Source organism: Somniosus microcephalus, chromosome 4 (assembly GCF_052327205.1).
Source record: "Somniosus microcephalus isolate GS21.2 chromosome 4, FLI_Smic_1.0, whole genome shotgun sequence".
Classification (NCBI taxonomy): Eukaryota; Metazoa; Chordata; class Chondrichthyes; order Squaliformes; family Somniosidae; genus Somniosus; species Somniosus microcephalus.
In genome coordinates this window covers 320,736,259-320,752,887 of record NC_140990.1, presented here as the reverse complement: position 1 = coordinate 320,752,887, position 16,629 = coordinate 320,736,259, and the positions used below count along the sequence as shown (strand labels likewise).

At 47.3% G+C, this 16,629-nt stretch overlaps 1 protein-coding gene across 1 annotated transcript in view; it reads right to left on the bottom strand.

Moving 5' to 3' along the window:
* iqcb1 (IQ motif containing B1) overlaps nucleotides 1-16,629 on the bottom strand; it is a 73,706-nt gene that overhangs the window by 35,662 nt on the left and 21,415 nt on the right. The window contains exons 6-7 of the mRNA XM_085986818.1: nucleotides 9,320-9,419; nucleotides 5,952-6,124 (exon numbers count right to left, since the gene is read on the bottom strand). Coding sequence (XP_085842944.1) covers nucleotides 5,952-6,124; nucleotides 9,320-9,419 — 273 coding nt within the window. The remainder of the gene's footprint in view (nucleotides 1-5,951; nucleotides 6,125-9,319; nucleotides 9,420-16,629) is intronic.

Below are 16,629 nucleotides of genomic sequence, written 5' to 3'. Positions count from 1 at the left end.
TTTGACAGATGAAATATCAGCATTTGACAGCTCTTTGAAGCTGTCAAACACTGACAATCTGTACTCCAAGTTAATTCCTTCCTCTCAGGCTGATTTAGAGATCTCCCCGGAACAGAAAGCTGAATGCTGCAGCTTTTGACAGCTCGCGTCCATTCTGCTTTCTGTGCCGGTGAGATGAGGGACTCCCGAGACCTGAAGGAAGGAAGGCTGTAAAGGTAAGTAAAACTTCTTTAAACACTTTACACACACCAAACACACTTACCTCTTCACTCATGCACCCATCACTCACCTGAACACCAGACATCTCGACCCCTCCAAGTCCTTCAGCCCGACGGCCCGCCTCGCTAACTTGGCGTGGTTTGGAGCCGTCGGGAATCCCACACTTCAGGAATAAAAATAGGGATTAGGCTAAAAACTGCCTGTTAACTACCTGTTAACAGGCAGTTAATTGGCACTAATCCCCTTCCCGCCTCGGGGAGGCGGGTCCCAGCACAGGTCGGGTACCCGCCTCCTTTGAAACTGGCATGGAGGCGGGTTGGGTTCGTGCCCCCCGATTTCAAGAATTTAACCCCCCACATGCCTCCAATCCCGCCTCCACGGCCCAATCCTGCCCCAAGTATCACTCTTGAAGGGAGGGAGGGAGGGAAAAAGTAGGGGAACATAGCACCCCGGGCTTCTTAGCTGGCAATCACAGAATCATACAGCACAGAAAGAGACCATTCGGCCCATCATGCCTGTGCCGGCTCTTTGAAAGAGCGATCCAGTTAGCCCCACTCCCCTGCTCTTTCCCCATAGCCCTGCAAATACTTCCTTTTCAAGCATCTATCCAATTCTCTCTTGAATGTTACTATTGAATCTGCTTCCACCGCCTTTTCAGGCAGCGCGTTCCAGATCACAACAACTCGCTGCGTAAAAAATAAAAATCCCCTCATCTCCCCTCTCTGGTTTGTTTGCCAATTGCCTTAACTCTGGGTCCTCTCTGCCAAGTATGTAGCGCAGAGAGGGGGAAACAAAAGGAGAGAAAATAAATGAAGGGTCCCACAACAACCTGTTCTTTCTCTTTGAGATGCAGACCTTTCAGTTTCTCTTTCTGATTTCCAGTATTCTTTTTTGGATTTGGACCATGAATGAATTTAAGTTCAAAGCCATCTGAATTGGCTGCGTCATGTTATTCTGAGGTGGATCTCACTTATCCCATTGCCAAAAGGTGAACCAAAAGCTCCTGCTATTTATCAGGCAAATGGAGCCATTTTGCAGAGTGGCTCCTGTCTCCTTTGTCACTATAAGGAGTGGACTGTACCCGTGATCCAGCCATCCTAGTAAGGTGGGATCCTGCAAGCTAGATAGCTGAAGTAATAATATAATGCCTTTCACGCTGAAACGCTCCCAGTCACGCAAGCGTCTTCAAGACCTTCACCGCTGTCACGATAGCACCAGAACGGAGTAGAAATGAATACGTGGCTCACAATAGACCCCTTCGCTGCGAAGAGACTGCTGGCCAGAAGGTGGTTTTTGGAAATCAGTCAGCAGAGCTGTCCAAATCTGGTCGGGAAAGTACACAGAGAGCTGCAAAGTCGCTGTGACATGTCAAAAAAAGAATCTGTTCCAACAAAATTTATTGAAGGATTGGATGACCTGCAGTAATGCTGTACTAATTGTAAGCATTCACGGTGCTCTTTCTAACACATTAGGGCAACATTTCAATAAATCTGAATGAAGCTTTTATGAAGTTAAAGAAACAGATTAAGAAACTACTTCATTCTCATGCTATAGGATGTTCAGGTAAATTTAAGAGAGAGAGAAAGAGTTTGTATTTACAAAGCGCCGTACCGCATCCGAAGGATATTCCTAATGCTTTTTTGTTTAAGTGCAGTCACTGAATTTAGGAAAACTATTTTTTTTAATAAAGCAAATTGTACAACCTTGTTGGGAGATACTTTTGTTAAGGAATGCTACTAGCTGTCTTTCTGATTGCCAGTATTTTTTGGGGGGGATTTGGACCATGAATGAATTTAAGTTCAAAGCCATCTGAGTGCATCTGAATTGGCTGTGTCATGTTATTCTGAGGTGGATCTCACTTATCCCATTGCCAAAAGGTGAACCAAAAGCTCCTGCTATTTATCAGGCAAATGGAGCCATTTTGCAAAGTGGCTCCTGCCTCCTTTGTCACTATAAGGAGTGGACTGTACCCGTGATCCAGCCATCCTAGAAAAGTGGGATCCTGCAAGCTAGATAGCTACAGACTGAAGTCATAATATATTGGCCCAGTAATTCGGGTCCCAACGCGTGAGTAAGCACCGTGTACTCACGCGTGGGACCGATGGAATTGCCGGTTTTCTGCATGCACAGCGCATGCGCGAGAAACCGGCATTTCCGATCCTCTGAACCAAGGGGTTCAGAGGTCGAATGTGTGCGCGCAGAAGTCTGCGCGTGCGCGCTGAAATTCCTTTTTTTTTTAATATACAGGGTTTCCCGTGCGATAAGGCCTCCAGTTTTTACACGAGAAAAAAGCAGACGTAAGTACTTAGTTTTAAAAGGTAAGTGGTCTATTAATTAAAGTTAGAATTTTTTTCCCACAGGTTTATTATTTTTAAAGACTTTACAGTAAGGCAAGTGTATTTTTAGACCCGATTTGTTAAAAAATTATTTTTTTCAAAAATTTGAATAATTGTTTAAATTAGTTTTTTACAGTTATTAATAGTTCATTTAATTAGTGGGATTTTTAAAAACTTTTATTTGAAGTTTAAGTACTGTTTTGGGTGCCCGGAGTTTTCATGAGTTTGACAGTTCTTACTATCAAACTCATGAATGAACTTTTGCAACCTCCGATTGGTTGCCCAGTGCTCATGTGATCCCAGCCGGCTCATTGAGCTAACTACGCCGCTGGATCACGCAAGCACAGCGCGCCGGGAGCTGAACCGGGCCACTGACAGGAAAGCCACGCAGGCCCAGGCTTCAACTGTCGGCGCGCTATGTAAGTGTAGGTCAGGGGCTTGCACCCACGGGAAGCCCCCGACACCAATTTCTGGGCCAATGCCTTTCACGCTGAAACGCTCCCAGTCACGCAAACGTCACGATAGCACCAGAACGGAGTAGAAATGAATACGTGGCTCACAATAGGCCCCTTCGCTGCGAAGAGACTGCTGGCCAGAAGGTGGTTTTTGGAAATCAGTCAGCAGAGCTGTCCAAATCTGGTCGGGAAAGTACACAGAGAGCTGCAAAGTCGCTGTGACATGTCAAAAAAAAATCTGTTCCAACAAAATTTATTGAAGGATTGGATGACCTGCAGTAATGTTGTACTAATTGTAAGCATTCACGGTGCTCTTTCTAACACATTAGGACAACATTTCAATAAATCTGAATGAAGCTTTTATGAAGTTAAAGAAACAGATTAAGAAACTACTTTATTCTCATGCTATAGGATATTCAGATAAATTTAAGAGAGAGAGAAAGAGTTTGTATTTACAAAGCGCCGTACCGCATCCTAAGGGTATCCCAAATGCTTTTTTGTTTAAGCGCAGTCACTGAATTTAGGAAAACTATTTATTTTAATAAAGCAAATTGTACAACCTTGTTGGGAGATACTTTTGTTAAGGAATGCTACTAGCTGTCTTCCAAGGTTAAGCTACGGCAAGGCAGGCTTAAGGCTTATTATCAAAAGTTGGGATAAAAAGAAAAAGATTACAACTGCTGAAAACCTGAAATAAACACTGTAAATTCAGGGAACACACAGCCAGTCCGTCACTAACTGCAAAATGAAAAGGTAGGTTAAGGCCAGCTCTGGTGAAGAGTCTCCACCCGAGATGTTAAACAGTTTCCTATCTCTTTACAGGTGCCGGCAGGACTGCTGCAGATTTTCAGACCTGATGGTAGAAGTGGGTTTAACCCAGGGCGGGTTTCCAACGGGAAGTTACTTTTCCTTCCGGGACAGCGGGAATCTACGGCCAATCTAACCGCCGGGCCTCATTTAAACGCCGCTGCTCCATTTCCTGCATGGAACGGGCGGAAGTAAAGAAGAGACTTGCATTTGTATAGCCTCTTTCACGTCCCCAGGACATCCCAAAGCACTCTGCAGCCACTGAAGTGCTTTTGGAATGTAGTCACTGATGTAGTGTAGGAAGGCGCGGAGCAGCAGCCGGCAGGGGTCGATCAGGTGGCCCGTGGCTACCTGTCGACTTTCAGGGAAAAGGTGGGTAGGGGCTTTGGGAGGGAAGGTGGGGCGGGGTGGGGTTTGGTGTCCAGGGCAAGTGAGGCTGTGACTTTCCTACTGGGGCTCGGGGGAAGCACAAGCCCTGCAAAGGAAATGTTTTGACTTACCTGGATGGTCTCTTCATCTATTCCTGGAGCGGGGAAGCTGTCACGTCTTTCCCACCAGACCGAAGCAGGTCGGCAGCTGGTGGAAAGGATGTAATTGGGGGGGGTCCTATTGATTCAATAGGACCCCAATTCGCATAACTTCATGAGGGAGAGCAGAATTCAGGACAGCACTTTTAACTGATGAAGGGCTTCTCACAGACAAACAGGTGAAGATGAGTAATTCAGAGTTGAAGCCCAACAGAATTTGGAGGATGGGACTGATGGATGAGCAGGATGGGGTAGTAGAGCTTTGAATGGAGTTTTTGTAGCGTGGAGTGTAGGTGGCTGGTAAGGAGAGCATCGGAAAAATAAAGTCTGGTTGTAAAGCATGGAGAAGGATTTCAGCTGCGGTAGTGGGAGGAGGGGATAGTGAGGTAAGGGTAAACGCCTGGTAATATTACAGAAGTGACAAGTAAATGCCGATTGAAAACTTATGGGGGGAGAAATTCGGTATCGCCCCGTTTGGGGCGCAATTATCGGCCGGGCGCAAAGTTTAGCGCCTGCCACTAATTATCGCCTCCGACTGCAAACTTTACATCTAGCACCCCTGAAGGTGATTGGAGCGTTAAATCAGGCGCTACACACCTGTCTTAAGGCGCTAACGCCGAGGAGTGAGGCGCTAACTCAGAGCGCTGGCGAAGCTCATGTAATGTCAGTCAGCAATGGAACACAGACACTCTGGCGCCGGCCAGTTCTTAAAGGGGAGGGTCGATCTTGCTCCCCATCCACATCCTGCTCATTGCAGCCTTGAATCTCGACTTGGAGAGACCTGTACATCAAATCTGCTGGGAAGAACAATGGAGAGGCCCAGGGAAAGAGCTCAGAGTGCAGCCCCCACAGTCTCTTCTAAATCGATGCAAGGAAGGTCAAATCAAAATGAACCTGCAAAGTGCTGCTCAGTACCCAAAACTCCTTCACACAACATTGAATCTCTCTCTCTCAGAATGCGTGGTGCAAAAATGTCGCTGACAAAAAGAGTCAGGAAGCGGTCGCCTTTAAGTAGCACTCCCCAGTCCCTTCCCGACTGCAAAACGTTCCCCTCAACCTGTCGTTGCTAGCGGCAGGCGGTAAGGCAGGGGGTGCCACTCAATATCCGGTCCGGGGTGCTACCGGGGCGTTGCACGTTCAGCTGACGTCACAATCTGCGGGCGCAGGAGATCATGGCGGTAGTGTTTAGCGCCGCCACAAAATGTCTAGTTAATTTCACGAGCGGCGCAAACATCACCGCGCCCGGGCGCTAGTTGCTTTGCGCCCCATTAGGGCGCTAACGGGAGGCGCAAAGCAACCGAATTTTCCCCCCCATGGTGTTTGAAGCTTAGCACGGGGTTGTACAGGACACGGCACATTCATCATTACTCATCACAGACCAGAAATTGAATTTGGGAGATTCCCGGTTTGTTCGACTCAGTACAAAACCATGCAGTTTTCAACTGAGCAATTCGGTGAGCTCCTTCTTCAAAGATATTTTAAAAAGAAATTAGTTTGGTTCAGTTTTTGCCCTTGGGAACTGCCAGATACCAGAGACCACCTTACAAAATGCAATTACTCTGAGCCTTAACTGGAATATTATTGTAAATAATTAGTACTTCACATACCTATGTAGGAAGTGCAGAGAATCTGCAAGGTGGGAGGATGGGACTCCGCTATCATCAGCATGACTTTGATGGATGTGCTTCCTATAACTGGATTGGTGGTCGCAGAGAGCTTGTAAATTAATTCATCCAGAATTAAGCGGATGTTTTTCTCTTTCACCGAGAACAGTACTGTCCTGAAAGGCAAATCATTTCAACAGTTCAGGATTTGACATCCCTGGTGTGTCCGGCGTTAACTGATCGCTACCAGGTGGCAGTAGAGACACTACAATTGGTCTCCGCTCCCTTGGGTTACTGAAGGAAGAATCCGCCAGAGTTCCTGCTCCTGAACGCTATCCAATAATCCCTACTGGAAAGTGTGTGTGTTTGGACACTGGATGAGGAGAGAATTGGGCCCCGTCTGTGATGCCAGTGTGATGGAATAGCCTGCGACATTCACTGTCTAAGCTCACACATGAAGAATGGCCATTTGGGTGAGGTATCGGAGAACGTCCAGTGCTCGCACAATTATACCACAGCAAGGAAACAACTCCTTCTTGAGAGGAGGGCAGGGGTGAGGAGGAATTTGATGGAAAAGGGGAGGTGTGTTGGAGCACTGAGGCACAGTAGCCTGGAGTGGTGGGACACAGGTTCGATTCCCAAACCAGCCGAGTTCCTGATTTCAGCCACACTACTGTGGGAAAGTACCAAGCAAGGTGTCTCCCATGGGAGAACTAAACTGGAGCAAGTGTCCATCCAAAGTTGCTGTTGCGCACGTTCGCTTTCAGGGCTGGATTAACTGGCGTACTGGACGATGTTACCCACCTGCCCTCTTTGAGTCGGTTTATAATCCAGAGCAACTGGCAGAAGAGAGAAAGACTTCAAAGCCCCCTACCACCAACCCCCCCCCCCCCCATACTGTATAATACATTAAAGGTGAATACACAAAGATGTAACCTTTCCTTTTCATGTGAAGAGTGATAGGTGTGTGGAATAGCCTAGTCAGGGGTGAAACGATAGCAGAGGATGTTATAAGTTTTAAGAGGGATAGACAGTGCTACGTCGTTTACCACTCTCCACAATCAACTTGTAATGCCAACTCCCGGGAAGGCCAACAACGGAGATAAAAATCTGGCCATTTTCCACAGTCACTAGTTAAATAACTGTGTTAAAGGAGAATACTACGCAGAGAATTTTCAGTAGTGTTCACTCTGCTCTTTACCCATACCCCACCCCCACCTGCCCGTCTACAATTTCAGGAAGAAGAATTCAGTATCATCCTGTCTTGTTTCTGTTAGGAGGTGCAGTAGCGCAAGAAGTCTGTGACCTTGATGGATAGAGTGGTCTTTTCCAGTCCTATATAGCCCTATGCTCCTGAGGAATTTAGGACATGGGTGGGTGGGGTGCTAGTTTAAGCATGTCCAGTGATGAGTCATGGTAATGATGGTCTCCTGGAACTTGGTGCCTTAATCATGGTCTCCTGAAACTTGGTGCCTTAATCATGGTCTCCTAGAACTTGGTGCCTTAATCATGGTCTCCTGAAACTTGGTGCCTTAATCATGGTCTCCTGAAACTTGGTGCCTTAATCTTGGTCTCCTAGAACTTGATGCCTTAATCATGGTCTCCTAGAACTTGGTGCCTTAATCATGGTCTCCTGAAACTTGGTGCCTTAATCATGGTCTCCTGAAACTTGGTGCCTTAATCTTGGTCTCCTAGAACTTGATGCCTTAATCATGGTCTCCTAGAACTTGGTGCCTTAATCATGGTCTCCTAGAACTTGGTGCCTTAATCATGGTCTCCTGAAACTTGGTGCCTTAATCATGGTCTCCTGAAACTTGGTGCCTTAATCTTGGTCTCCTAGAACTTGATGCCTTAATCATGGTCTCCTGAAACTTGGTGCCTTAATCATGGTCTCCTGAAACTTGGTGCCTTAATCATGGTCTCCTGAAACTTGGTGCCTTAATCATGGTCTCCTAGAACTTGGGGGAGAAAATTCAGTATCGCCCCTTTTGGGGCGCCATTATCGGCCGTGCGCAAAGTTTAGCAGCTGGCGCTAATTATCGCCTCCGACGGCAAACTTGGCTTTTATCGCCCCTGGAGGTGATTGAAGCGCTAAATCAGGCGCTTCACATCTGTCTTAAGGCGCAAAGGCCGAGGAGCGAGGCACTACCTCAGAGCATTGGCGAAGCAAGGAAGGGCAAATCAAAATGAACCTGCATAGTGCAGCTCAGTACCCAAAACTCCTTCACACAGCGTTGAATCTCTCCAGAAGTCTCTCTCTCAGATTGCGTGGTGCAAAAATGTCACCAACAAAAAAAGGCAGGAAGCGGTCGCCTTTAAATAGCGCTCCCCTAGTCCCTTCCTGACTGCAAAACGCTCCCCTCAACCTGTCGTTGCTAGCGGCAGGCAGTAAGGCAGGGGGCGCCACTCAATAGCCGGTCCGGGGCGCTACGCACTCGACTGACGTTACGATCTGCTGGCGGGGGAAATCGTGGCGATAGTGTTTAGCGCCGCCGCAAAATGTCTAGTTAATTTCGCGAGCGGCGCAAACATCGCCGCGCCCGGGCGCTAGTTGCTTTGCGCCCCATTAGCACCCTCTTAAGGCGCTAACGGGAGACGCAAACAACTGAATTTTTCCCCCCTGGTGCCTTAATCATGGTCTCCTGGAACTTGATGGGGAATTTCCCCAAGTTTTTCCTGAAAATGGCCAGATATTTTCCTCCGTTTTTGGCCTTCCCAGGAGTTGGCATTACTAGTGATTGTGGAGGGTGGTATACAAGGTTGCACTGTCCAATGGGTAAGGTGAGCGTTCATGGGCTTTTCCTACATTTCCTTTTGTATGTTTGCATACATCAAAAAGCTGAAGTTACCTGCAATTTACCATTAAATCGAAAGGCGGTTTGCCCATCTGTCCTGCACTGGCCCAAAGCAAGGATGACGGAACTGCTGCAGACAGGACCAGTTTTACTTGGACAAGACTCTTGCTGGCTTTCTTGCAGTGATTGTATCCATTTATTATTGAGCAGACTGGAGCCCACTTAAGGTGAGCCCCCTGCTCGAGAGGGGGGGGGGGGGTACTTGAGCAGAAGCTTTATTTGGTAGTGAGGGGATTTGAACTTTATAAATTTCAACTTTTTAAAAAACGAAACGAAAATAAAGTTACGATAACGTTGTACTAAATGCATGATAGATGCAACCGTCCAACTGCTTTGTAGCTGATTCCAAATTGGTGCTCATGGTAATATCACCGATAGATATGGACAACTATGTAGGTTTAAAACAGCTAGTGTTAATACAGATTCTTTAGGTGCATAAATCACTGACGACTCAATGATTCTAAACAGGTTATTTTAGCACCTTTGAACTTTATACAACGGACAGAAGCGTCTCACCCATTCACCTGCAGGATACCGAGCAGGACAGACACCATGACAGCTCCAGTTTCCATGTCGTCAGTGAGCAGCAATTGCAGGAGGTGATCAGACTGAAGCACTGCATTGAAAGGGGGAAAAGACAGTTAGCAAGGGACACCCTGCAGGCTCACCACAGCCGAGGGTTCCGCAAATACTGTGCTGCAGTCCAAACCTGAACAAGCTGGCATTTTTTTTTGCTTTTGTTTTGTTTCCTGGACTCCAATCTCCTATGATCTTTCAATGAGACTTTAAAATGTAAAGCCCCATCTGCTTGTACAGGTGGCTGTAAAAGATCTCAGGCATTTTTTTTTCCAAACAAGCAGCGAGTTCTCCCGGTGTCCTGGCCAATATTTGTCCCTCAAACAATGTCACCAAAACAGATTATCTGGTCGTTTACCTCACTGCCGTTTGTGGGACCTGGCTTTGTGCAAATTGACGGCTGATTTGCCTACTCAACAACAGTGACTGCACTTCAAAAGTAATTCAATGCTTGTGAAACACTTGGACATATTCCGAGAATGTGAAAGGCTCTCTGTTAAATATAAGTTCCCTATTTTCTTTTTAACACTCCGGCTTTATTAGGTTAAAGGAATAAGGCCATCTGGGTAGGATGTGGAAGGATAAGTTGGTATTTTAAAAAATGTACTTTTGATTTATTCAGGGCTCCACTGCTGGTTTTAACTGCAGCAGAGGTATTAAATGATGTGGGGCTGGGAATCCCCTTCTGCTGTGCAGTCCAGTAACACCGGTGAAAAGAGAAATTGCTGCACCACACGGACTGCAGCGGTTCAAGAAGCTGGCTCACCACCACCTTCTCAAGGGCAATTAGGGATGGGCAATAAATGAAATTTAAAAAACTGTGACTGTTTACCTGCAGACCAAACACAGGACTTTTATTCTTCATCTTTTCCAATTTCTTATCTCTGTAACCTCCTCCAGCCCTACAACCTCTTCACCATCCGCCCCCCCCACCCCACCCCCGAGATCTCTGCACGCCACCAATTCTGGTCTCCTGCGCATCCCCTATTTTAATGGCCCCACCACTGGCGGCTGTGCCTTCAGCTGCCGAGGCCCTAAGCTCTTGAAACCTCTCCGCCTCTCTCTCCTCCTTTAAACCTAGCTCTTTGACCAAGCTTTCAGTCACCTGTCCTAATATCTCCTTATGTGGCTTGGTGTCAAATTTTGTCTGATAACGCTCCTGTGAAGCGCCTTGGGATGTTTTACTGCGTTAAAGCTGCTATATAAATGCAAGTTGTTGTTGTTTCCTAAGCAAATATTCAGCAGGCACTCAAAGGTCTGTTGTCAGTCTGCTGGAATGTAGAATGCTTGACCCGTTTGCATTTTCCTGGGTCAGGCCTACTTACGTTCAGTTCTTGGCATGAATATGCCCAACATTGGGAGCTCGCTGTTTGGAAACAGGGCATCTGGTGCTGCTGCCAGGGTTTGAAGGCCTGTAACAGCTGTTTAAAGGGGAGGGCATTTTTGGGTTGGCAACACGGAGCAGAGACCGAACAGAGATCCAGGGTACACTGATGTCTCCAAAGGTGCTGCTGGACTAGGTGTGGCAGAGGTGGGTGGCCCTGGTTGCCCCCCACAAACACACTCTCCTTAAAACCTTCTGCACGTACATTTAATCACACCTATGATGGACTGAGGAATGGTCAAATGGATCTCACTATATGTGCTCCTACATAGGAACAGGAGTAGGCCATTCAGTCCCACGAGCCTGTTTCGCCATTAAATTAGATCATGGCTGATCTGTACCCAAACTCCATATATTCACCTTTGCATCATATCCCTTAATACCCTTACTTAACAAAAGTCTATCCCTCCCAGTCCTGAAAATTTCAATTGACCGACCATCCACAGCCTTTTAGGGGGCGAGATTTCAAGATTTCCACTACCCTTTATGTGATTTCACTCCTAAATGGCTCAGCTCTCATCTTAAGCTTATGCTCTCTTGTTCTGGATTTCCCCACTAGAGGAAATAGTTCCTGTATCTACCCTATCGAATCTCTTTATCATTTAAAACACCTTGATTCGATCACCCCTCAGCCTAATCTCAAGGGAATACAACCGTGTCCTTTAAGCCCTGGTATCAATCTGGTGAATCTGCATTGTATCCCCACCCCCCTTCCAAGGCCAATATATCTTTCCTGCTACGATAGCAAAATACTGCGGATGCTGGAAATCCAAAATAACAACAGAAAATGCTGGAAAAACTCAGCAGGCCAGGCAACATCCGTGGAGAGAGAAATAGAGTCAACGTTTTGGGTCGAAACCCACCTACTGTAGAAGGGTTTCGACCCAAAACGTTGACTCTATGGGCAGGATTTTCATTGGGCCGTGGTGTCGGGATTGGAGGCGTGGGGGGGGGTTAAAATCCCGAAATCAGTGGTCCCGACCCCTTCCCACACCCAAACCCGCTTCCATGCCAGTTTCAAAGGAGGCGGGTACCCGCCCCGCACTGGGACCCGTCTACCCGAGGCGGGGAGGGATTAGTGCCAATTAACTGCCTGTTAACAGGTAGTTAACAGGCAGTTTTTAGCCTAATCCCTATTTTTAAGGTTGAAGTGTGGGATTCCCGACGGCTCCAAACCACGCCAAGTTAGAGGAGTCGGGCCGTCGGGTTGAAGGACTTGGAGGGGGTCGAGATGTCGGTGTTCAGGTGAGTGATGTGTGCATGAGTGCAAAGTGTGTTTGGTGTGTCTAAAGTGATTAAATAAGTTTTACATACCTTTTCTTACCTTTTCAGCCTTCCTTCCTTTAGGTTCCGGGAGTCCCTCATCTCACTGGCACAGAAAGCAGAATGGCTGCGAACTGTCAAAAGTGACAGCCTTCAGCTTACTGTGCAGGAGAGATTTCTAATTGAGTCTGTGGAGAAGGACTCAGGTTAGAAGTAAGACTGTCAGTGTTTGACAGCTTCAAACAGCTGTGAAACGCTGATATTTCATCTGTCAAAAGCTCTTGACAGATGAAATTTCAGTCTGTGACATCACCTGTTACCGGGTGGCCCTTAATTGGCCTGCTGAGCCCGCTGGGCGGGCTCAACAAGGTCAATCAAGTTAAAGTCGCGGGGATTGGCCGCATCTCGATGGAGGCAGGACTACAACCCCGAAAGTTGTAGTCCCGCCTCCAACCCGACTCCTGAGTTAAATTCCTGCCCTATCTCTCTCTCCACGGATGTTGCCTGTCCGGTTATCTTTCCTGCTGTTTGGTGCCCAAAAACTGAACGTAGTACTGCTACAGATGGGGCCTGACCATAGCTCTGTACAACTGAAGAATCACCTTTGTACTCCAACCACCTTGAGGTAAAGGTCTCCTGCGGTAACATTGGCAGGAACCCTCGGGGGCAGCAGAGGTTCCACTGGTTTCCCACCAGAGGTACAGTGGGAGACCGCTGGAGGCCCCGGGGAACTTCAGCTCCGGGTTGGTGCACGGTCATCATTACAAACTTTCCCTTCTCTGCAACCAATAGACACTTGGGAGAGGAACCCGCCAGTTGAAACCCTGCCCTGGCAAGACCTGGTACCTTTTGGGGAGAAAAGGCAAAAATAAAAAAAATAAAAAAATCTGCATCTGCTAGCAGTCCTCGTGCAGGTACTGCATTGCTAGGCTGGGTACGAGGAAAAAAGAAAAAGAAAAACTCGCATTTATATAGCGCCTTTCACGACCTCGGGATGTCCCAAAGCGCTTAACAGCCAATGAAGTACTTTTTGAAGTGTAGTCACTGTTTGTAATGCAGGAAACGCGGCAGCCAGTTTGCGCACAGCAAGCTCCCACAAACAGCAATGTGATAATGACCAGATAATCTGTTTTGGTGATGTTGGTTGACGGATAAATATTGGGCCCAGGACACCGGGGAGAACTCCCCTGCTCTTCATTGAAATAGTGGCCGTGGGATCTTTTACGTCCGCCTGAGAGAGCAGACGGGGCCTCGGTTTAACGTCTCATCCGAAAGACGGCACCTCCGACAGTGCAGCACTTCCTCAGCACTGCACTGGAGTGTCAGCCTGTATTTTTGTGCCCAAGTCTCTGGAGTGGGACTTGAACCCACAGGGGGAAAAATTGAGTAGCGCCCCCTTCGCTGGAGCGCTACTTTTAGCGACCCGAAAAAATTAGCGCCCCCCCACCCCGGCCGAGATCCATCGGTGGCGCCCCAAGAGGGAAGCGGGACGCTACTGGAAGTGCCCCACCTCCCTCTTGGGGAGCTGTGAGGGAATGTCGCGCCCGGCACTCCGCGGGGGGGGGGGGGGGCGAAGAGGAGGCCGGGGAAAAAATGGCCGCCCGGCACCGCGTCTTTAATTAGCGCCGCCCCGGCTGCAGGTAGGCCCCCCTGACCCCGTCGGATATAGCATCCGGCGGTAAGTCAGGGGGAGCTACCGAAGATCGTGGCCGCCACTAACCTCCCGCTGACTTTCGCGGGAGGCGTTGGCGGCGCCGCGCCCGGGCGCAGGTTGCTTTGCACCACGTTAGCACCCTGGGAGGCGCAAAGCAACCAAATTTTTCCCCCGCAACCTTCTGACTCAGAGGCGAGGGTGCTACCCACCGAGCCACGGTTGACACTTGGGAGAGGAACCCGCCAGCTGAAACCCCGCCCTGGCAAGACCTGGTGCCTTTGAGAGAAGGGGCAAAACATAAGAAAAGAAACAAATCTGTAAAAAAACTGTGCAACAGGCTTAACCTTTCTTCCGTTGTGCATCTGACGGCGGTCCTCGTGCAGATACTGTATCGCTAGGCTGGGTACGAGGAGCACCAGCAATGATGTCTGTCTGCCTAATATTGCACGAGTGACATATTTATCCACCAAAAAAATGTTACCATTCTTCCCCCTATCTATGCTACTGACAAATTGCTTTGTGTTGTGAAGTAGCATCTGTGCCAAGACTGGAAGACTGTAGTTCCGTTCAATCGTATTCATTTCTGTATTGTGCCTCTCCAGAACTGTCAAACCATTGCAGCAATTAGCACAGAGCACAGTCACAACACACTTCCTGCAGGCTTTTATTTTGGGCAATCTAGAGCCAGTGTGAGAAGTCTAGGATTGCTCCCTGCCGCCCTCAGCACTGCTAGGTGCAGTATAAATATTTTTAATTATACTCCAATGCAAAGGCAATTTGGAAGCGCAGGACATGGGTTAGCCCCAGGATTTCACAGGTAGCAAGATGTTGTACAAGGGATAAGCAATGTTCTATTGGGAGCCTGGAGCTAGGAATCAATAATAATATTGGCAGATAAGTCACTTTGGGCGATTCCACTGCATCGCCTATAAAAACTGAGCGGCAGTTAATTGTGGGCAATTCAAGAAAGACAGACTTGCATTTATATAGCGCCTTTCACGACCCCAGGACATCCCAAAGCGCTTTACAGCCAACAAAGTACTTTTGAACGTGGCAGACAAATTGCGCACAGCAAGCTCCCACAAACAGCAATGTGATAATGAAACATAGAAGATAGGAGCAGGAGTAGGCCATTCGGCCCCTCGAGCCTGCTCCGCCATTCAATGCGATCATGGCTGATCATCCAAATTCAGTACCATGTCCCTGCTTTCTTCCCATATCCCTTTAGCCTTAAGAAATATATCCAACTCCTTCTTGAATATATTTAATGAATTGGCCTCTACTGCCTTCTGTGGTAGAGAATTCCACAGGTTCACCACTCTCTGGGTGAAGAAATTCCTCCTTATCTCTGTCCTAAATGGCTTACCCCTTATCCTTAGACTGTGACCCCTGGTTCTGGACTCCCCGGCCATCGGGAACATCCTTCCTGCATCTAGTCTGTCTAGTCCCGTTAGAATTTTATAAGTTTCAATGAGATCCCCACTCATTCTTCTAAGCTCCAGCGAGTATAAGCCCAATCGACCCAATCTCTCCTCATACATCATTCCTGCCATCCCAGGTATCAGCCTGGTGAATCTTCGCTGAACTCCCTCCATGGCAAGAACATCCTTCCTCAGATAAGGCGACCAAAACTGCACACAATACTCCAGATGTGGACTCACCAAGGCCATAATGACCAGATAATCTGTTTACTGTGATGTTGGTTGAGGGATAAATATTGGTCAGGGCACTGGGGAGAGCTCCCCAGCTCGTTTTCGAAATAGTGGCTGTGGGATATTTTACGTTCACCTTCAGAAAGCAGACGGGGCCTCGGTTTAACATCTCATCCGAAAGACTCACCGAACGCGTTTAATATTGGAGTCACTTCTGTATATGAAACCACATACTCAACAGCCCGCACATGAAGCCCGTCTATAATGGTTATCTTACCAATTTTGCTTAATTACTGCTTCTCCAAAGCCAGTGGAAAAACAGAAAAAAGATTAAGTTGAAACCTGCCCCCTGCGACTAATCTTTGTACTTGTGAAAATTATGAAATTAAATATGGCCTATTAGTCTCAGAATTATCTGGGAGACCCCCTTGCTGCTGTTTTTAAACACACCTCAACTATCTGTGCTATTTTCTCGAATTTCCGGTCATGCAAATTGTGCTAAGATAGCTCAAGTGTGCAGATGTTCAAAGGTCTGGTAAAGCACAAAAGGTATTTAAAACCCTTTGGTTTCAGAAACCATTGAACCATTACCGGTTATGAACTTGTCTACTGAAAACAAGCACAAAAGACAGTACACATTATCAGTGCCTGAAAGCAAAGAGAGGGGAGGGGGGCGGGGAGAGAACTGGATGGTGCAGTGGAGTCAGCACTGATTTTTTTTTTTAACAAATCCATCTCCGACCGATTGTCTGCTAGCTGTAAGGATCTTGCAATGGGTACTTCCAGTCAAGTTCTGACCAGGTCCCACAACTCAAATCTGCTAATTTGGCATTCTCTCTCAGGTATGCAAAAAAATGACTGATTTGAGAAATGGGGAAGTTTCACACTTGTGCAATAGTTTGTACCGAGAACCAGCTGGAAGAATTAAGTCGTTTATATTTTTATTTAACCAATTTCCTCTTTGCCTTTCAAGAAGTTATTTTCTTTGTCATGTTCAAGAAAGCCCCTTGCGTTCCCGACATGGGAGTGCTTGGCACTGGCATCTCATAATCCGATGAGCACAAAAATTCAGCTAGTCTTTTGATGGTGTTTAGAGAATGTTTGGCCACAGCAATCCAACAGCTAAAAGTGAGCAAAATCTGTCCCATGCAAGGACTCTGGGCATGTAACAGTTTGGGATTTGTCATGAATGCTGCCAAAATTGAACTCGGAAATGTTTTTTTCCCCTGCAAAACTTTATTCCTTTTTTGAAAAAAAAAAGCAGAATTTATGATCTAAAGTAGATTATCTACAGCCA